General features: G+C 40.3%; 1 protein-coding gene across 13 annotated transcripts in view; it reads right to left on the minus strand.

Moving 5' to 3' along the window:
* ATXN2 (ataxin 2) overlaps nt 1–22762 on the minus strand; it is a 145947-nt gene that overhangs the window by 67418 nt on the left and 55767 nt on the right. For all 13 annotated transcript variants that reach the window (XM_053590232.1, XM_053590238.1, XM_053590237.1 and 10 more), the window contains exons 6-9: nt 8867–8991; nt 4726–4817; nt 3518–3715; nt 1499–1677 (exon numbers count right to left, since the gene is read on the minus strand). In XM_053590232.1, the coding sequence (XP_053446207.1) occupies nt 1499–1677; nt 3518–3715; nt 4726–4817; nt 8867–8991 (594 nt within the window). The remainder of the gene's footprint in view (nt 1–1498; nt 1678–3517; nt 3716–4725; nt 4818–8866; nt 8992–22762) is intronic.

Below are 22762 nucleotides of genomic sequence, written 5' to 3' on the forward strand. Positions count from 1 at the left end.
CTCTTTCAAAATAAAAACCACTTGATCTCATTAAATTAGAAAAGAGGAGGTCCTTCAAAGTAATTTATGCAATTAAATATGTATCTAAGAGACTGCTTAATAAATAATATAACTACAAAGCAGTCATCATCAAATAAATTGATACTAGTAGATATGCACAGGTCAAAATATAGCTAAAGTTTAATGTTATAAATCACTTACCTTAATCTTAGCAAATAGTCCAGGTCTCCTCTCCATAGGGTTCCACACACTTGAGTATCATATATTTCCCATCCCCCTTCAGGATTTTTACTTTGAAAATTCTGTTTATAAACAACTAAAAATCTTTACTCAGTGAGCAAAGAAATTTCACCCCCAATACTAAGTACAGAAAATACTCAAGAGTGCTCATTTGGAGAGGAATTCTGGAGAAAAAACTCAAAGAAAACAAATGAAATTGGAAACTTTAAGTGTTTTATATTTTTATCTAATTTTCCAAACTTTAAATACCTAAAATTGAATGTATACTCTTTTCCCATAATAGCATACTATTGCTATTCCGTATCATTGAGAGTCAGTATCTCTAACTTACATTACAGACTCATAACCTATGATTGAGAATCTACCTAGGTTTAGAAGTATTTTCCCACTAAAGATGCAAGTTTCTTTTACTTCAGTTGTTTAACTATAACATCCACTTTTAGACCAAGAGTAGTAGTTGCTGTTGTCTGACATATTGTCTTGCTCTGTCGCTCAGGCTAGAGTACAGTAGCATTACAGCTCACTGCAACCACGAACTCATGGGCTCATGTGATCATCCTGCCTCAGACTCCTGAGTAGTTGGGATTACAGGCATACACCGCCAGGCAGCTAATGTTTCTCTTTTTGGTGGAGACGGGGCGTCTCAGACTGGTCTTGAACTCCTGGCCCCAATCCTCTCACCTCAGCCCCTAAAATGCTAGGGCTACAGGGGTGAGCCACTGCACCTGGACAATTTTATTGTTTAAGAATATTTCTTTTGTCATTTTCTTCACATGACTCTTGGTCATGTCTTAAAAATTATCTTAAATCATTTTTTGAAGTAAGCAGAATACATAGACAGTTAATGAAAAGGAATCTGTGCAAGACTGAGTGTTCCATATGGGTTAGAATATTCCATATAAATTATATCTAAATAATTTTATTATCCAGTGTTTTTAAAATTGAGAATGTAGCCAAAGTTTCCAATTTCTTTATATGTGGAGTGTTTTTTGGCCAGTGAATGTCCTTGGGTTAAATTTAGCACTTTATGTTAATATGAATATTTCATCATAGTAAATACTGTATATACCCATGACTTATACAATGTTTTACTAATTTGATATCCACAAAAACAAATTTTAAATAATGCTGAAGTGAAAACTACTCCACAAAAATCATTAAAGGTATGTACATTCTCATCAATATTGAAACTGTTTTAAGTATTTATAAAACTGTGTATTTCATCAGTGACATTGACAAATTTGGTTAAAATACTTGCCTCCATTAACTACTCTTTGGTCTGAACCAGAATTCGGGTTGAAATCTGAAGTGTGAGTAGTGGATCTTGATGGCATGGAGCCTGATCCAGGCTGGCCCATACGCGGTGAATTCTGTCTCCCACTTCCCCAGGATATGACTTCTCTGTTTCTTTGTCCAGGAGGAATATATTTATTTTCCCTGAAAATGAGAGATCCTTTAAATCATTTTATCCTTAAAGGTACCAGACCAATGAAACATAATCTAAAAGAAATTTGGGCAGAAGGGAATACTTGCTATAAAAAAGATTAACACTAAACCAAACTGCCTCCATTCCTGGATGGCCCATTCTTCTGTCTTTCCCTGTGTTCTAGCCTCTGGCCTTTCCATTCCCTTAGGTCAGTGGTTTTCAACCTTCCTAATGCCGTGGCCCTTTAATACAGTTCCTGTGGGTCATGACTCACAGGTTGAGAGCGCTGCCTTACATTCTCCTCCTAAGTCCAAAGTTTAACAGATACGTTCATTCTCACCCACCTTTCCATGTCTGATTCTATTAATCATGATCCATTTTCTTAAAAGTATTTTGCCTTTGGCTTTCTCAACTTTATTTTCTCTGAGATTTCCTTTCTTGCTAGCTCCTCTTTTCTTCTGGCTGCAGTATCAGCAATACTGATGAATCCCAAAACTGCATTGCCAGTCCCATAATCTCAACGTCTCTAACTGGAAATGTCAATTCAAACCACTAGACTTTAAGCAGTGAGTACCTTCAAGATGGGCTGTACCTCTTATTCTATCAGACACGTAGCAGGTTTTCCTCAACATGTTTATGAATAAATTAAAGATGCACAAGCCTCAAATGCAATAAATTGCAGAGTCATCAAACCTGTTCCATGTTTCCTTATGTCCATTCTCAGTACAACCATTAACTCACTTAGTTGTAAAATAAACCTCAGGGTCATCCCTGGTTTTTCTCACCTTTCTTTCTTTTTTTTTTTTTTTTTTTTGAGACAGAGTCTCACTATATTGCCCTCAGTAGAGCGCTGTAGCGTCACAGCTCACAGCAACCTCAAACTCTTGGGCTTAAGTGATTCTCTTGCCTCAGCCTCCCAAGTAGCTGGGACTACAGGGGCCCACCACAACACCTGGCTATTTTGTTGTTGTAGTTGTCAGTGTTGTTTAGCTGGCCCAGGGTGGGCTTGAACCCACCACCCTCGGTGCATGTGGCCAGTGCTGTAACCACTGAGCTATGGGCATCGAGCCAGTTTTTCTCATCTTCCTATTACTAGCTTTGGTCTAGGTGGTTATCAAACTCCCACAGATGAACTATTTCAATACCCTAACTAGTCTTTGTGTTTTAGCAAGTCTTCAATGTCCCAGGGTTTATTCACCCCATCCCCTGCCCACAGGGTAACTCTTAAGCATGACACACATAGTCCCTCAACGACCTGACCTCCTATCACCAAGTGCCACCACTACACCCAATAGAGACCCTGTGTTCCACATACACGAAACAACCAGCTCTTTCCTGAACTGGCAATGTTCTCTCACACAGCCATGCCACTGTACATGGATTCTCATCAGGAGAGAAATCCTTCCCTTGTACTCCTCACAGAGTGGCAGACAGACCCTATTACGTTATCACGTCACCTCCTCAATGAGGCTTTTATCTGCCTTCACAGGCTATGTTAGTTCCCCATGGAATTATACTTCCAAGGCACCTTTAATTGAGCAAACCATATTATATTGTTATTATGTTACATGTGTCCCCCCACCTGATCCAGATTCTTTAACAAGCTCAGCAAGACTTTGGATTGCTTACTGTTGTATATCCAAAACTTGCCTCTACAGAGCTGACTCTCAAAAAATAATTTCCAATATTAACATAAGCTTTTCTCATAGAATCTTAAACCAAATTCCATTTGTATACTCTACCTAACCTACATTAAAGGAAGAAGAAATATAATAATAATGATAATACACCTTCTCACACAGACCTTGAGTTGTGTATCCAAAATACTGCATCATGATTTCCTTTAAATACCTAGTATTTATGTTGTGCCCCTCACGTTCGCTGGAATTTCTCTGAACTGCCGTGTATTTCTCTTCCTCGCTCCTATCATCATTTTCCAGGGCCACCCGAGCTTTGTACTGGGCACTTGATTCAATTTCTTCTGCTAACTGGTTTGCCCTTGCTTCCCGTTTTAAAAATTCTTCTGAGTTATCCCTTTCTAAGGGCACCCTGAAACATGAGAAAAAGAAAATCAAAGTGAATATTTTAAAGTTACACTTTATATATCTGTCACAGTCAACTATTAAGAAAGTTTAAAGTTTAGAATACTGATAAAACGGGAAATTATGGAGATCTGTTAATTTATAAATCAGAATTTGAATTTTTTTGTTATCCTTCCCATAAAGGAACATATTTCAAAAACTGACTATCCTGACTGTCCACTTAATCTCTACCCTTTCAGATTTAGGCTATTTTACAACCTAAAAAAATAAAACAAAAACAAAATGTATTTAGAGCATAAAAATAGGGTATAGGTATTTTCCTCCTCCCCTTTTTCAGACAGGGTCTCATATTGTCAACAGGCTGGAACACAGTGGCACAATTGGAGCTCACTACAGCCTTGAACTCCTAGACTCAAGTGGTCCTACTAAGTAAGTGCTTAGCCTCTCAAGTAGCTAGGACTATAGGCATGCACTATCATGCCCAGCTAATTGTTCTAATTTTTTGTAAAGATATGGTCTTATTATGTTGTTCAGGCTGATCTGCTTGACTGATCCTCCCACCTCAACCTCAGAAAGTGCTAGGATTACAGGCCTGATCAACCACACCTGGCCTATTCCCCTTTTTTTTCTTTTTTGAGACACAGTCAGATTCAGTCACTATGGGGTTGAGTGCCATGGAGTCATAGCTCACAGCAACCTTGGGCTCTAGCAATCCTCTTGCCTCAACCTCCCAAGTACCTGGGACTATAGGCACCCACCACAACGCCTGGTTAGCTTTTTATTTTTTAATGCTGGTCTTGAACTCCTAAGTTCAGAGCTAAGATTACAGGCATGAGCTACATCGCCTGGCCTCCTATTCCCATTTATAATGGGGATTTATCAGCCTCAGTAATAACAGAAAGCTCACATAGTAGTTCAACCGAAAATCTAACCAAAACATTTATTCAACATCATAATTTAAGTAGATGAAAATAAATGACAAATGCAGAAAAATATAAATAAACTTTTTAAACTTACGTATATGAAGATAAACTGCTATCATATGTAGACACTACACCATAATTTTCTTCATTATATCGAAACATATCATTGGGATCCCATCCATTAGACTAGAAGAAAATGAAGCCCATTTTCAAAATGACAAAGTATTTGTCTTCTTTAATTCAGTTATAATTACTAACAAAATCTAATTTGGGTTATGGTTCCATTCTAGCAAAATCAAGCAAACTAGAAAATAGGCAAAAATTTCCTTTAAAAAAAAAATTTTTTTTTTGATAGAGACAGAGTCTCACTTTACTGCCCTCAGTAGAGTGCCATGGTGTCACATGGCTCACAGCAACCTCCAGCTCTTGGGCTTATGTTATTCTCTTGCCTCAGCCTCCCGAGCAGCTGGGACTACAGGCGCCCGCCACAACGCCCGGCTATTTTTTTTGTTGTTGCAGTTTGGCCGGGGCTGGGTTTGAACCCACCACCCTCGGTATATGGGGCCGGCGCCCTACTCACTGAGCCACAGGCGCCGCCCATTCTTTAAAAATGTTTTAAAGAAAACCCTTTTTCCCCTGTAACAGCCCCTCATATTTGTAAATAGCTAAACAACACAACCATTTGAGAGATTATTAAGAAAGTTTAGAACATTTTAATTACTTAATGAAATGTGAGCCTTTAGATGAAGGTTCTCTCCTTTCCCTACCCTTAAACAGCCACTTTTCTGTAAGGTAGACACACCTATATTTACCTGACACCTTTTTGAGATCACTGATAATCAGGTCTGTGTAGAGGGTGCTTTTCAACAACCAAAAATTCTTCCAGTGTTTAGGGGAAGGAAGGCAAAAGCCAAAGCTTTTCCTACTGTACCACCATTTGGAGGTAGGGGGACAGCCAGAGTATTAGGTCTCTGCCATCCTCTCCTTCCTCCTAGGAATGGAAGGAAAGGAAAGGCAGCATAAAACATAGGCAGTCACTGGCCAAAGTCACAAGAGCTAGGTTTTAGAACTAGTTTTGCCATTAGCAGTTATGGGACCTCAGCAACATCAATTCTGGATCTCAGTATCCTAACTTCAGTGTAGATAATTCTACAATCTATGGGAAACTACAGAAGATTCTCACTCTCTAAAGCTAGGCTGCATTCTTTAATCTCTAAGATTCAACCAACAGGGGTAAAAGATGGAAGAATCTTCCCTGGTGAATATTAAAGTCTCTCTAATGTTTTTAACTCCTCTCTTTAAAGCCTCACTGGTGAAAAAGAGTGAAATCCAGCACAAAGCCATATCCCATCCCAGAAAAGTAGACACAGCATCATCTAAGCAATGCTGATGGCAACCTCAATACTAAGACTTGCTTTAAAGTTCACTTGTCTGGCTCGGCACCCATTGCTCAGTGGTTAGGGTACCACTACATGCACCTGGGCTGGTAGGTTCAAACTCAGCCCGGGCCTGCCAAACAACAATGACAACAACAGGCACTGTGGTGGGCGCCTGTAGTCCCAACTATTTGGGAGGCTGAGGCAAGAGAATCACTTAAGCCCAAGAGTCTGAGGTTGCTATGGGCTGTGACGCCACAGCACCTACTGAGGGCCACATAGTGAGACTCTGTCTCAAAAATAAATAAATAAATAAATAAAATAATAATAATAATAATAAAAGAAAAAAAGAAAAGAAAAGAAGGGTGGCGCCTGTGGCTCAGTCGGTAAGGCGCCAGCCCCATATACCGAGGGTGGCGGGTTCAAACTCGGCCCCGGCCAAATTGCAACCAAAAAATAGCTGGGCGTTGTGGCGGGCGCCTGTAGTCCCAGCTACTCGGGAGGCTGAGGCAAGAGAATCGCTTAAGCCCAGGAGTTGGAGGTTGCTGTGAGCTGTGTGATGCCATGGCACTCTACCGAGGGCCATAAAGTGAGACTCTGTCTCTACAAAAAAAAAAAAAAAAAAAGAAAAGAAAGTTCACTTGTCAACGTTGGATCCTCCTGTACTACTCAAGTAGGTTACAATGTTAATTTGTGCCACTAAAGCTACTTCTCCAGCCTAACACAAGGCAGAAAATCATTGTTGCCTATAAAGACTTTAAAATTTTAAGCAATGCTATGTGTAAAATGTCGTATGTAAAAATTTCATAGTACATTATAATAAAAGACAACTACTAAAAAATAAACATCTTCCAGTCCCAGTATACTACTTTTAATATTTTCTTTTTGCAGTTTTTGGCCTGGGCTGGGTTTGAACCTGCCACCTCTGGCATATGGGGCTGGCGCCCTACTCCATTGAGCCACAGGTGCTGCCCATACTTTTAACATTTTCTTAGACAGAAGTCCAGGTACTCTCAATACACAGGTAAGAATATGATCAGCTTTTAAAATAAAAATTCAAACAGGATTTTTTTTGGGGTGAGGAGGGGAGACAGAGTCTCACTGGGTCGCCCGTGGTAGAGTGCCGTGGCATTATAGCTCACAGCAACCTCAAACTCTCGGGCTTAAGCAATTCTCTTGCTTGAGCTTCCCAAGTAACTGGGACTATAGGTGCCGGCCACAACACCCAGCTATTTTGTTGTTGTTGTCGTCACTGTTGTTGGCAGGCCTGGGCCAGGTTCAAACCAGCCAGCCTCGGTTCAAGTGGCTGCTGCCCTAACCACTGAGCTGCCGAGGTTGAGCCCAAACAGGAGCTTGCTATTCTGAAATTAACCTTTTCTTTTAATAAACCTTAAGCATCTTTCCATATTGGAAAACTTAATTTAAATTTTTTTTAAGTCTCAACTCTATTGCCCAGGTTGGAATGCAGGGGAGGGATCAAAGTTAGCTCAAAATCCTAGGCTTAAGCAATCCTACTGCCTCAGCTTCCCAAGTACCAACTACTAAAAAATTTAGGGACTAGAGGCATGTGCCGCCATGCCCAATTAAGCATTTGAAATATACATGATACAGTCAGGTGTTACGGCAGGTGGCAGTAGTCCCAGCTACTTGGGAGACTGAGGCAAGAGGATCACTTGAGCAGAAGACTTTGAGTTTGCTGTGAGCTATGATGCCATGACACTCTACTGACAGTTAAAAAGTGAGATTCTGCCCCCCCCCCCCAAAAAAAAGTAAGGAAGAAACATATATGATGTGTTAAGAGAAAAGCAAAAACAGTATGGGACAAGAAGTATTTTAGAAACAGGTTTTTGAGCATGATCCCAATTTAAACTCAGGAAATTTACATAATGTTTTACTTCTAATGTAACCTAATTTTTTTTGGGGGGGGGATGAGATGGAGTCTCACTCTGTCACCCTCAGTAAAGTGCCATTGCATCATAGCTCACAGCAACCTTCAACTCTTGGGCTCAAGCAATCCTCCTGCCTCAGCCTCCTGAGTAGCTGGGACCTATAGGGACCCACCACAATGCCCAGCTACTTTCTATTTTTAGGAGAAATGGGGGTCTCACTCTTAATAATTCTGGTCTTAAACTCCCAAGCTCAAGCTATTAACCTGCCTCAGCCTCCCAGAGTGCTAGGATTACAGGCATGAGCCACTACACCCAGCCCTAATTATTTATCCTTTTTTTGGTCTCAAGCTGTTGCCCGAGTTGGCTGTGGCATCATAGCTCGCAGCAACCTCCAACTTGCACTCAAAGTGATCCTCTTGCCTTAGTTTTTCTTTTTTCATGAGACAGAGTCTCACTATGTCGCCCTGGGTAGAGTGCTGTGACGTCACAGCTCACAGCAACCTCTAACTCTTGGGCTTCAGCAATTCTCTTGCCTCAGCCTCCCAAGTAGCTGGGACTACAGGCGCCTGCCACAACACCCGGCTATTTTTTTGTTGTATTTGTCGTTGTTTAGCTGGCCCAGGTCAGGTTCGAACCCGCCCCCTTGGTGTATGTGGTTGGCGCAGTAACCACTATGCCACAGGCACTGAGCCTTGCCTCAGTTTTTCTATTTTTAGTAGAGACGGGGTCTTGCTTTTGCTCAGGCTAGTCTTGAATTCAAGAGCTCATGTAATCTACCCACTTCAGCCTCCCAGAGTGCTGGGATTACAGGCATGAGCCACCTTGCCCAGCTCCTGTTTATCTTAATAATGAATATATTGCCTTCCTCAGATAAGAAGCCTAAAATGTCTGACTTTGACCAAGTGATTGGATATCACATGCATACCACATTGACCCCAGAGTATGATACAATCACAAAGATATTACTTACCACATCATTTTCCAAAGCCTCCAGTTCCTCATTGGTTGTGAGTTCCCCTGCATCCCAGGGCTCCAGATCCTTCTCTTTATGTTCACCATTCACTTTAGCACTGATAGCAGAGTCAGTAAAAGCATCTGCAAAGGATTGCTTTGGTTGAATGTGCATACAACCAGCAACCAGCTACACTAATATACACATGAATTATTAATTGATATGTATGCTTTTAAAAAGTTATGAGAACTGAACTTTACATAATTGCTTAACTTAAAATCTAACAAAAACATTTATTCACATAATTTTAAGTTAATGAAAAAGAATGACAAATGCACTATAACAAAAGCAAACTTAAAACTTATGTATCATGAAGATAAGCTGCTAACTAAACTAATATAAGCAAAAAACATTCACAACAGTATACTTTCAAATTTAATTTAGTAAATGGCATCACAGATGATTACTAATAAAGGTATTTTCTTCTCATATAACTTTAAGCCATTTGAAACATATTTTAATGTACTCACACAATTCATTAAATTCTATTACAGAAAATTACTCTGTGCCATTTCAGAAGTGACTCAGAAATTTTATATCAATCCACCTGAAACAAGATCCTCTTTTGTTTAATGGATCCACTAATAAGATATATGTCCAGAGTGCTTACAGCCAAATATATGTATACTTTTTAAAATTTTCCAAATCCACACTTATAAGGAGGGGTCAGCATCCTAACATATTCTCTATATTAGTAAGTAAAGCCATTTTAGTTCAGCCCATCGCAGAACCCACTTTTTCCTATAACCACTCTGGTACAGAGTTCAGGCCCTCCAGTACTGCCTGAAATTCCCATTAAGATGTTCTCACTTATTTGTGTCCTCCTCTCCTCTATGCATATTACTGAAGACCACTAGCTTATGAAAGCAAACGTACACATGAACACGGCATCCACATTTTCAGCTGGCCATACTGCTGTCTGCCAAAGGAAATTTTCTCTAGTTGGGAGTTAGGAATAAGCTAAATAAAGGTCTATTTGGGAATGACAACATTACGAAATGCTTTTTAGATATAGGCTTGCACTTAAATTGCTGGGTCCATAGGGTAGCGAGCACCTACCACCAGCTAGAGAGTAATACTTCTGCCAATCTGGCTCAGCTAGAGAGTATAGGCTCCCAGCAACTGTGCCCTCATCCTTACTACAAGCTGTCATCAAGGTATCAACAGCTAAACACACTTCTTCAAAAGAGAAAATTTCAGAAGGATTTTTGATTTTGACTTGCTGTCACTGTTTCCCAAATGGGCAAAGTGATGCCCATTCAAGCCTACTTCATTAAGGTGATGAAACTTCAAGCCTACTTAACTCTAACCTCGTCTCATGCCAATCTAGGAGAAGGGTGGGTGAGGATGTGTATGCCTGTATACTTTATTCGGGAATAAAAGTACCATTGTTCCTCTATGTTCAGCTCCCGGCTTCACCCAGCAGCACAGCTCTCATTGCTAGCAATTCTAAGAGCCAAGAGTGTGCCATAGGAGAATTCCCAGAGTAGCAAGCCTTAGGGTGGAGACAACATTTTGGAAACGCTAGTTCTAAGAGATTAATGCTGACTTCCCAACACCCCTATCATCGGCCACTGATTGCCCTTAAAAACCTGGCTTTGATACTAATCTGAATCAAGCCCTATTCTATATCATCTTAAAGTTATGTGAATTGTTGGTAAAAAATTAATTTACTCATGTATAATTTCAAGAATGTAAATGTTGAAACATTTGTTCCATGAAACCATCAAATAATAACTTACATTAGGATCCTAAAATGCCCTGAATTCTCACAAAACTAGAATTAGGATCCTAAAATGCCTTTAATTCTCACAAAACTAGAACAGAAAACTAGACTACAGGAAAAATTCCAAACCAGTCACATCATCTTCTGCAAGAAGCAACAGGATGGTTAAGTTATATATGAGATCCTATTAATGCTCTTTTCATACTAGTTTTTTAAAAGCATACATTTAAGTAAAGTGTTTATTTAGACAGAAACCCAGCATTAGAGATAACTGTTTTTATTCAAAAAACTAAAGCTCAAAGCAGCTATTGACTTTTATAGCATTACATGAACAAAAATTTTCTCATTGCAAGTGTTGTGTGTGTATGTGGAAGCATTTAGAAAAGACTAGAGACTGACCCAAGCTGTCCTCAAATCAAAAGATCAAATGCTGGGTGAGGTGTAGTGGCTCACACCTATAAATCCTAGCACTTTGGGAGGCCAAGGAGGATGAACTGCTTGAGCTCAGAAGTTTGAGACCAGGGTGGTGCCTGTGGCTCAGTGGGTAGGGCACCAGTTTTATATATTAAGGATGGTGGGTTCAAATCCAGCCCTGGCCAAACTGCGACAAAAAAAATAGCTGGGCATTGTGGTAGGCGCCTGTAGTCCCAGCTACTCAGGAGCCATGCGAATCGCCTAAGCCCAGGAGTTGGAGGCTGCTGTGAGCTGTGTGACGCCACGGCACTTTGGCACTTTGCTGAGGGTGATAGAGTGAGACTCTGTCTCCAAAAAAAAAAAAAAAAAATGAAGTTTGAGAACAGCCTGAGCAACAGCGACACCTCTGTCTCTACTAAAAATAGAAAAATGAGCTGGGTGTCATGGTGGGGTCCTATAGTCCCAGCTACTCAGAGGCTGAGGCAAGAAGATTGCTTGAGCCAGAGTTTTAAGTTGCTGTGAGCTAGACTGATGCCACAGCACTCTACCCAGGGCAATAGAGTGAGACTCTGTCTCAAAAAACCAACCAACCAACCAAATGCATACACAAAAATACATAGCTTAAGTATGTTTTTATGGTATTATTCTAAACAAAATCACAAAAAAAGGATCCCCAAATTGGAGCTGTCCTGGAATAGCAAGCTAAAATTCAACTGTGCATAATTTAGATTGTTAGATTGTTTTAAAAGGCTTTTTTTTTTTTAATGTAGACAGAGCCTTACTCTGTCTCTGGGGCTAGAGTGCCATGGCTCAGCTTAGCTCACAGCAACCTCAAACTGCTAGGGTTCAACAATCTTCCTGACTCAGCCTCCCAAGTAGTTGGGACTACAGGCACCTGCCACAATATCTGGTTAATTTCTCTGTTTTTAGTAGAGATGGGGGTCTCACTTTGCTCAGGCTGGTCTTGAACTCCTGAAGAGATCCTCCTGCCTCAGCCTCTCAGAATGCTAAGATTATAGGGATGAGAGCCACTGTGCCCAGCTTTTTGAGGCCATTATCAAGTAATCAAAAAAATTTTTTTTTTTTGAGACAGAGCCTCAAGCTGTCGCCCTGGGTAGAGTGCCGTGGTGTCACAGCTCACAGCAACCTCCAACTCCTGGGCTTAAGCAATTCTCTTGCCTCAGCCTCCCAAGTAGCTGAGACTACAGGTACCTGCCACAACGCCTGCCTATTTTTTGGTTGTAGTTGTCATTGTTGTTTGGCAGGCCCAAGCTGGATTCAAACCCGTCAGCTCTCGTGTTAAGTGGCTGGCGCCTTAGCCGCTTGAGCTACAGGCGCTGTGCCAGTAATCAATTCTTTAATGCTAAATTTTTATCATTAATCTTCTCAATATCAGTCTTAAAAACGAATTATCTCTACACATGTTGTTACTTAGTTTTCTTCCAAGGCAGAAATGAGGAAAAGGAAAACACAAAAGTGTGATTCTAAAAAGAATGGTATTCGTTGACTTTAAAATTTCCTGAAAAGTGAGTTATTTTAAAGATAAGTAAAGGGTTTAGAGAAAGATGTAAACAATTTAGACATTCAGCACAAAATGAGACTGTAGTGACTGAACGATGGGGTAACTGTAGCCATAAGTTCTACATTTCAGTCCAACACACTTTATCATTAGCCAGACAGAAGCAAGATCTGTGTGTCCACTCTGCAGTTACCAATATACACTATTGTAAATTCTGATTTGTTTCACAACTGTAAAATACTAGACATTTTATTAACAACAGCCAAATTTACATTTTTAAAAGACCATTTTTGATATTCGATAGTTTAATATGGCAACTAGGATTTCCGTGTATTTTAGAAAAATCAACTGGCTATAACCTACACATAACTGTGGGAATTTGCATGCATTTTACCAATGCGAAAAGTCAAAATATATTCATTTTCCATATCTTCTATGGTAAGAAACAAAGGTAATAAAAGCAAGAGGCAAGAATATTAAAAGTGACTATTAGAAAAGTGTTACCTGTTTCTGAAGGAACTACAGACATAGAAAGAAAAAGGAAAAACAATAAAAATTATCAGATAAGATGATACATGTGCTTCGATATACAAAAGTTTTTAAACTAGGGGGGAAAAGGTACGAGATTATCCCCCCTCCCTCGCCCCACCCTTTATCTACCCTCTCAGCAGGCAAGCTTTCCACACCTTCCCTTTTTAATTCTGGACAGAAATTTTGTCCTCCTGGGCCAGTGGTGCCACCTCATAGTGATCAGAAAGAGATGTCTGAACCAATGTGTCACTTCTCTGTGCCTCACCCAGAGTACATATTCTGGCTCAACCTTTCTTCTTTTACTTCTTAGTCAATTATGTCTCTGAAATATTATTCAAACCTGTCTGAGAATATTTTAAAGGGCCAAAATAGTAGCCAAATGAAATGCTAGTGCTATAAATAAATACAGACTTAAAATTTATGAAAACTACAAAATGACCAAAAAACAAGTGAAATAATCATTAACATTAGCCTGATTAACATCAGAAACCCTCAAAATACATTTGCAGAAAACTCTTTACCAAAATGCTCAGCTCCACATTTCATCTCAATTAAATCTACTTTTTTGCAAACAAGGCATTCCAGATAAGAAAATACTTATTTCAGGGTGGCGCCTGTGGCTCAAGGAGTAGGGCGCCGGTCCCATATGCCGGAGGTGGCGGGTTCAAACCCAGCCCCGGCCAAAAACCACAAAAAAAAAAAAAAATGAAAAAAAAGAAAATACTTATTTCAATATATTATTTTAATTAATTATTGCTAATGTAACATTTTTCCAACAACTTTTAAAAATAGTTTCTCATATGTCATCAGTTACATGTGGACCAATCTATACACTATAGAGTATCAGTTACAGTGAGTCCCAACTTGGCAACTAACAGAGCACTGAATCATTTTTAGCATTTACTGAGTACCTACGATGTGCTAGTCATGAGTCTAAGTGAGGTAGGGATTAATATTTAACAAAGACAATCCTTGCTTTTTCCTGAAAGAGCTCCTGGATATGGGTGGGTGAAACAAATCTTTTAGATTCTAATGCAAGGACTGCTAAAATATAATTGCAAAGTTCTTGCTCTGTTCAAAGGCTCTGGCTTTAAAAGTGATAGCTGATCTAGGCCTTTGAGCAGAAATTAAGTAAGGGATAGTAAAGAGGTTCCAACATAGAGAAGAATTAAAAATATGTTTACTTTACGGGTGGCGCCTGTGGCTCAAGGAGTAGGGCGCCAGCCCCATATACCGGGGGTGGCGGGTTCAATCATGGGCCTGGCCAAAACTGCAAAAAAATATAAAATAATAAAATGAATTAAATAAATGTGTGTACTTCTAACAGATTTCAAAGGACAGCCTAAGAGAAAAAGTTTTTTAATAAAGAAAATATGTATATAGCCAGGTGTTATGGCGGGTGCCTATAGTCCCAATTAGTCAGGAGGTTGGGGCAAGAGAATTGCCTAAGCCCAAGAGCTGGAGGTTGCTGTGAGCTGTGATAGCACAGCACTCTACCGAGGGTGATAAGTGAAACTCTGTCTCAAAAAAAAAGTATAAACATTTTCTGAATTTTATTTGAGTCCAAAGACTTGGTAGGGGGCGGCACTTGTGGCTCAGTGGGTAGGGCACCGACCTCATATACCGAGGGCGGGTTCAAACCCAGCCCCAGCCAAACTATAACAAAAAATAGCCAGGTGTTTGTGATGGGCACCTGTAGTCCCAGCTACTCAGGAGGCTGAGGCAAGAGAATCGCCTAAGCCCAGGAGTTGGAGGTTATTGTGAGCTGTGATGCCACAGCACTCTACCGAAGGTGATAAAGTGAGACTCTGTCTCTAAATAAATAAATAAGATAACAAAGACTTCCCAGGGAAGTGGGACTAAGGGTCAGAGGGGGAATTTTCATTGTATACTCAAGTTAATTGTATACTATGAGGACATACAGCACTATACAGATAATATTAAAGAATATAGGTGAGGACTGGCTAAATCCTGTAATCCCAACATTTTAGAAGCTGAGGTGAGAGGACTAGTTGAGGCCAGGAGTTTGAGACTAGCCTGGACAACCTAGCAAGACTGTCTCTATTTAAAAAAAAAAAAAATTAGTTAAGCATGTTAGTGCACGCCTATAAATCCTAGCTACTCAGGAGATGGACCCAAGATTATCATTTAAGTCTAGGAGTTTGAGGTTGTTGTGAGCTATGATGGTACCACTGTACTCTCTAGCCTGGGGGACAGAGTGAGATCTTTCACAAAAAAAGAAAAAAAAAATCACGTTGGAGATAAGAAACACAGTTAAGGGCCCAGGATACTTGGATAGGAACAACAACCCAAAGGAACAAGTGGAGAGGCACTATTGTTAGATGGGGGAAGAGGTAGAGATACAAAGACAAAAGGAGATTGCAAAAGGATGGTGCAGGCAAGAGAAGCTCCAGATCAGGAATTCTTTTTTTTTTTTTTTTTTTTTTTTTTGAGACAGAGTCTCAAGCTGCTGCCCTGGAGTCATAACTCACAGCAATTTCTAACTCTTGGGTTCAAGTGATCCTCTTGCCTCAGTTTTTTTTCTATTTTTAGTAGGGAGGAGATCTTGGTTTTGCTCAGGCTGGTCTCCAACTGAGCTCAAACAATCCACCTGGCCTTGGCCTCCCAGAGCACTAGGATTATAAGGAGTGAGCCACAGAGCCTGGCCCGGATTAGGAATCTTAACCCTTTTATTTCCAAAAGAGTGATGAACATAAATAATCTGAGATATCCCCAACATCAAGTGATATGAAATTAACGGAGTTCTATAGGTGTTAAGTCATAGATACTGCTAATATCAGTGGTTTGTTGTCTACATTTATAATGGAAAGAAATGCTAAATTTCACTAAAATAGTAATGAAATTAAAGATGTAAAATTTTTTTCATCCAAGTTCATCATTACTTTGAATCCTCTCTGTAATCTCTTTTAAGAATTCATGGATCTGGGCGGCGCCTGTGTCTCAGTGGGTGACCCACCCTCAGTGGATATATGGGGCACCGGCCCCATATACCAAGGGTGGCGGGTTCAAACCCCAGCCAAACTGCAACAAAAAAATAGCCAGGAGTTGTGGCGGGCGCCTGTAGTCCCAGCTACTAAGGAGACTGAGGCAAGAGAATCGCCTAAGCCCAGGAGTTGGAGGTTGCTGGGAGCAGGGTGATGCCATGGCACTCTATGGAGGGTGATAAATATGAGAGTCTGCCTGTACCAATAAAAAAAAAAAAAGAAGAAGAATTCATGGATCCTGGCTCGGCACCTATAGCTCAAGCGGCTAAGGTGCCAGCCACATACACCAGAGCTGGCATGTTCAAATCCAGCCCAGGCCTGCCAAACAATGACAATTACAACCAAAAAATGGCTAGGAGTTGTGGCAGGTGCCTGTGGTGCCCACTACGTGGGGGGCTGAGGCAAGAAAATCACTTAAGCCCAGGAGTTGGAGGTTGCTGTGAGCTGTGACACCACAACACTCTAATCAGGGCAACAGCTTGAGGCTCTGTCTCAAAAAAAAAAAAAAAGAGAGAATTCATGGATCCGGTTCGGTGCTGGTAGCGCAGTGGTTATGGAGCCAGCCATATACACCTGGGGCGGTGGGTTCAAACCTGGCCCGGGCCAGCTAAACAACTGCAACAATAAAAAAAACAATAGCCGGGCGTTGTGGGGGTTGCCTGTAGTCCCAGATCCTTGGGAGGCTGAGGCAAGAGAATCACTTAAGCCAGAGGTTCTCAACCTGTGGGTCTCGACCCCTTTTTAACAATGAAAATACACTGAGGCATTAGGAAGGTTCAGAACCACTGGCTTAAGCCCAAGAGTTTGAGGTTGCTGTGGCACCACGGCACTCTACCAAGGGCTACAGCTTGAAACTCTGTCTCCCAAAAAAAGAATGCACGGACCCAGGTTAAGTCTTCTGCCTATATGCCTTAGCAAGCAGGAAGAGCATTCTCCTATGAATAAGGGAAATGAGTAAAGGACTGGAAACGGTGGTCATTAGGTTGCAGAAACAGATTTAAAAAAAGAATCTACCAGAGATCTCCTGAAGCTCCAGCAAGAGGTAGAAACCTTATACTCCTCTCTCTGAAGTACCCCAATGGGAGCTTCCCCAGCCACCCAGCGGGCTGGCTACAGTGGTAGACAAGAGTTAAAAATGGAAGGCAGTCTTGGTGCTGTAGCTCAGTGGTTAGGGCGCTGGCCACATACACGGAGGCAGGCAGGTTTGAAACTGGCCCAGGCCTGCTAAATAACAATGACAACTGCAACAACAAAAAAAATAGCTGGGCGACTATAGTCTCAGCTCCTTGGGAGGCTGTGGCAAGAGAATTGCTTAAGCCCAAGAGTTAGAGGTTACTGTGAGCTGTGACACCTTAGCACTCTACCAAGGCAATATAGTGGGACTCTGTCTCCAAAAAAAAAAAAAGAAGGCAAAGAAGGGTCACACAAATGACTCAGTTTTTTCCATTTCAAATAAAGAAATGGTGGATGGCGTCTGTAGCTCAAAGGAGTAGGGTGCCGGCCCCATATACCAGAGTTGCTGGGTTCAAACCTGGCCCCGGCCAAAAAAACCAAACAAACCTGCAAATAAAGAAATGGCAAGGGAAGAACAGACAGTTCTGTAAAGGGCATGGAGAGAGAAAGTAGAAGAGTAAAGGTTAAGATAGCTAAGATCAGAGCAGTACTTAGGGAGTGTTCTGGAAGAGAAGCAGTTACAAGTGACGACAAAGTCATGAAAGCAAGCTGCTACAAAAGAATTGTAGGGGGATGAAAAGGACTGAATTATAGTGTTCTGATCAAAAAAAAAAACTTGAAAATAAATTTCTCAGCATCCATGGGGGACTAGTTATAGGATCTTTCAAAGATACCAAAATCTCTGTATACCAAATGGTACAAAATCTTTGTATACCAAAATGCCCAAGTCCCTTATATACAATGGCAGGGTATTTACATATAACCTACGCATATTCTCCTGTATATTGTAAACATCCTCTGTTCAGGGAATAATGACAAGAAAAAAAAAGTCTGTACATGTTCAGTACAGATGCTTTTTTCCCCTGAATATTTTTGGTTCTTGGTTGGTTAAATCCAGACACGGAGGGTAAACTGTATTTGGAAGCTAACATTTGAAGACATCAGGGGAGTAGCCACAAAAGTATGACAAACTTGAACACATCCCAAAGGTATACATCCCTTTGTTTTAAATACCACAAAGTTCAAAAGTTACATTACAAAATACCCCAGGCAGTAGCACATGGCTATAAACAAATGCAGCAGTGAATAATGCCCATTTTGAATAATCACAACTATCTTTTCCCTAATTCCAGGGCTGTCAAGTAGAATTATTTAACGTTTAAAATATCAGACATGGGGCGGCGCCTGTGGCTCGGTTGGTAAGGCGCCGGCCCCATATACCGAGGGTGGTGGGTTCAAACCCGGCCCCGGCCAAACTGCAACCAAAAAATAGCCGGGCGTTGTGGCGGGTGCCTGTGGTCCCACCTACTCGGGAGGCTGAGGCAAGAGAATTGCTTAAGCCCAGGAGTTGGAGGTTGCTGTGAGCTGTGTGAGGTCACGGCACTCTACCAAGGGCCATAGTGAGACTCTGTCTCTACAAAAAAAAAAAAAAATATATATATATATATATATATATCAGACATGGTTTGACTGATACACCCCACAGGTAACAATTATATAAGCACAAAATTCAAGTCTTTGAGGTTAGATCCATAAAAGTCAGTCTCAAGAGTTTTTTCCTTCAACGCAAACCTTATCAGAAAAGAATAAATCAAAAAGAGCTAAAGTATCAAAACAAAATAGCTCATCCTGACTTCATACATGGTAAAGTTGGGAGAGGAAACCAGGATCTCTCTGCAGCACATGTACCAAAAAATAGGCAAAAGAACCTTCCCTCTGCTCATAATCACTTTTCTTCCACCAGCTGCAATTTCCAACCACTTTCTTTAGAAGTCATTTGTCTAAAAAAAATAAAATCACTAATGGCAAAACTGATTTTTCAATAGATGCGAAAAATACAATACACTGGCAAACAAAGTGACATGTCACCTAACAACATTCTGTAGAACAGGACAGATTCCACAATATTAAGGCCAACTACCTAAATTCCCAAATTTTAAACAGAAATTTAAATAATTTTTAAAAATTCTTACCTTAATAAAATAGGATGTCATTTTCCCAGTGAACAACCACCAAGGTCACTTGAACATGATAAATGAGTTTTGTGACCCATAGGTAGAAAAGGGGTTGTTTTTACCCTGATTAGCAGAAAAAATAAGTGAATCTCTAAGATAAGGTTATCTTTTAATCCTATGATTTTAAACTGACACCTTAGTGAAATAGATTTTGTATTACTAACAAATAGATATCTTAAGAGCTTAGATAAAAATTCAAATATGTGTGCATGTCTAATACATGCAAAAGCTAGAACAAATTATTTTAAAAGGCCTTAAAATAGCTTGTATACATGCCTGAATAATACTTTATTCCTTTACCTCTGCCTCTGACTTTTCTACTTGCGTAAGATTTGTGTGGGTCCTATTTTTAAAGTTAATCATTGAGATCTTGTTTCTTATATAGATAGATAGACAGATTTCACAAGGGTACTAAGATGCCTACTAGAAACAACCTTCTGTCAAAAGAATATGCTTTGGCTGCACTTTGTCAATTAAAAGAACAAAAATAAAAAAAGAGGGCAGCGCCTGTGGCTCAGTGGGCAGGGCGCCAGCCTTTGAGTACCTACTACCAATACATCACTATATTAGACACTGTAAGTGAACACATTCTTAATTCTGTAAGCTTGTTTTCTAAACTCCAGAAAATCTTAACATATTAAGAGACACAATATACTGACAAAAAGATACCACATGAAGATTCATAAAGCTGACTAAGTGTTCAGTATATGAAGAAGACCACTGTTTCTCCAACTGTGTTTCATGGAACCATATGACTTCTTTTTTTTTGGTAGAGACAGAGTTTCACTTTATTGCCCTCATTAGAGTGCCATGGCATCAGACAGCTCACAGCAACCTCCAGCTACTGGGCTTAAGCGATTCTCTTGCCTCAGCCTCCCGAGTAGGTGGGACTACAGGCGCCCACCACAACGCCTGGCTATTTTCTGGTTGCAGTTTAGCTGGGGCCGGGTTTGAACCCGCCACCCTGGGTATACGGGGCCGGCGCCTTACCGACTGAGCCACAGGCGCCGCCCCGGAAGCATATGACTTCTTCAGGGCAGTCCAGCAGACAAGGGGAAAGCTGAGTAGGTAGGCTTCTAGGACACCCCTGCTCTTCACCACCACCACCACCACCAATGCCTTGTTTTAACTGGGATTAAGCACTGTATGTATTTCATTAGAGGGAGAAATAATGAACCAATGCTAAAAATAAAACATAAAACTTAACAACCATTGTTATAGGCAATCAAACAAACACAAGTAAGAAGGAAAGGTCAGAGAAGTTTCTAAAGAGAAAAGAAGGTTGGTCTTAAAAAACTATCTAAAATTCTAGGAACATAATTTGGTTTTATTATTTTTGTAAATAGAGATGGGGTCCCAATATGTTACCTAGGGCTGCACTCTAACTAGGCTCAGCAATCCTGCCTCATCCTCCCACATAGATAAGACTGCAGGCCACATACCACCACCGTACCTAACTAAGGTAGATTTTTTTTAAGTTGGAGAGTAAATCCGGAAGTAAAAGAAGCAAGTTCAAATTTGGCAGCAGAAATGTCCAACAATGCATAAAACACCAGCTTAAGTCAAGAAATATATTGGTGGATAATGAAAGATAAGGTTGAAAAAGAAGTTCCACTAGAAAAGACCCACAATGCCAAGGTATGGATGGCATCTCAACTTTATCCTCTAAGCCAGTGGTTCTCAACCTTCCTAATGCTGTGGCCCTTTAACACAAGTTCCTGTGGGTCGCAACCCACAGGTTGAGAACCACTGCAGTCTAAGCAGTAATAGCCACTCAAGATTTTGAAGGAAGACTTCAAAACATATGTTTATATATATGTATATTATTTATTAATAATATATGTATTATTTATTATAAATATATAAATATTTATTATTAGGACAGAGTCTCACTCTATTGCACAGGCTAGAGTGCTGTAGGATCATCATAGCTCACAGCAACCTTAAACTCCTAGACTCAGGTAACGCTTTGGCCTCAACCTCCTGAGTAGCTGGGACTATAGGCACCTACCACAATGCTCTATTTATTTATTTATTTATTTATTTATTTATTTATTTATTTTAGTAGAGATGGGGTCTCCTCTTGCTCAGGTTGGTCTACATCTCCTGAGCTCAGGAGATCCACCTGCCTTGGCCTCCCACAGTGCTAGGATTATCGGTGTGAGCCACCACACCTGGCCACCTAAGAATTTTTTTATACCAATGTCCAAGACTAACTAAAAATGAGAAATATGGAAGAAAAGTTAATTAGGAGATCAGAGCAATGTCTGATACAAAATATGAGGGAACAAAGAGAAAGAAAAGAATATAACATGACATTACCAAGTTTATAGGGTAAGGTAAAAGGAATAAAACAATAACTTTGTTCCCATACTTAAGCCAAACGAATCCTTCCATCTGTATTATTTCACTTCAAATACCTGAAGAAAAAGAATGGATGAAAAAGATGTGAATTCTTTTAGGAAGTGTACTATCTTGGACTAGAAAAATAAATCCTGGCCTCTATGACTCAACCTATCATAGGAATTTTAGGGATCCAATACTGTAGCAGAATGATTAACCATTCTACTTTACGATTTCCTTCCAAGGAAGTAAAGTTTATTGCTTTTATCTCCAAAATAATTTTCATAAAATAGTATCACTATAATGAGATTGGACGTAGTGGCTCACCCCTGTAATCCTAGCACTCTGAGAGGCCGAGACAGGAGGACTGCTTGAGCTTGGGAGTTTCGAGATCAGCCTGAGTAAGAGCAAGACCCTATCTCTACTAAAAACATAAAAATTAGCTAGGTATTGTTGGGGACCTATAGATGGAGCTATTTGGGAGGAGGATCATTTGAACCCAGGAGTTTGAAGTTGCTATGAGCTAGGGTGATGCCACGGCACTCTAGCCTAGGCAAAAGAGTAAGACTGTCTCAAAAAAAAAAAAAAAAAAAAAAACTGTAATGAAAACACAATGAAAATCTGACTCCCAAATATAATAATTGTAGTTATTTTTGGATGTTAAAGAGAAACTCCAGGCCAGAAATGGTGGGTCACACTTAGAATCCTAGCACGTTGGGAGGCCAAGGTAGGAGGATTCCTTTAGCCCAAGAGGAGTTCAAGACTACCCCTGGGCAACAGCAAGTCCCCATCTCTACACAAAATTAAAATTAAAAAATTAGTGGGGTGTGGTGATGCACACTTGTAGTCACAGATACTTGGGAGGCTAAGGTAAGGAGCATCACTTGAAGACAAAAGTTTGAGGTTGCAGTGAGCTACAATGATGCCACTGCATCCTAACCTAGGCAACAGCAAAACCTCTCTCAAAGAAAAAAAAGAGAGGGAAACAGACAGATGAGCATTGAAAATCTGATCCCCAAACATAATAATTAGAAAGTTATTTTGGAAATTAAAGGTGATGGATATGTTAATTAGGTCAAGTTAATCATTCTATATTATATCAATGTAGCAATAGGGCTCATTATATCC

Source organism: Nycticebus coucang, chromosome 4 (genome assembly GCF_027406575.1).
Source record: "Nycticebus coucang isolate mNycCou1 chromosome 4, mNycCou1.pri, whole genome shotgun sequence".
Classification (NCBI taxonomy): domain Eukaryota; kingdom Metazoa; phylum Chordata; class Mammalia; order Primates; family Lorisidae; genus Nycticebus; species Nycticebus coucang.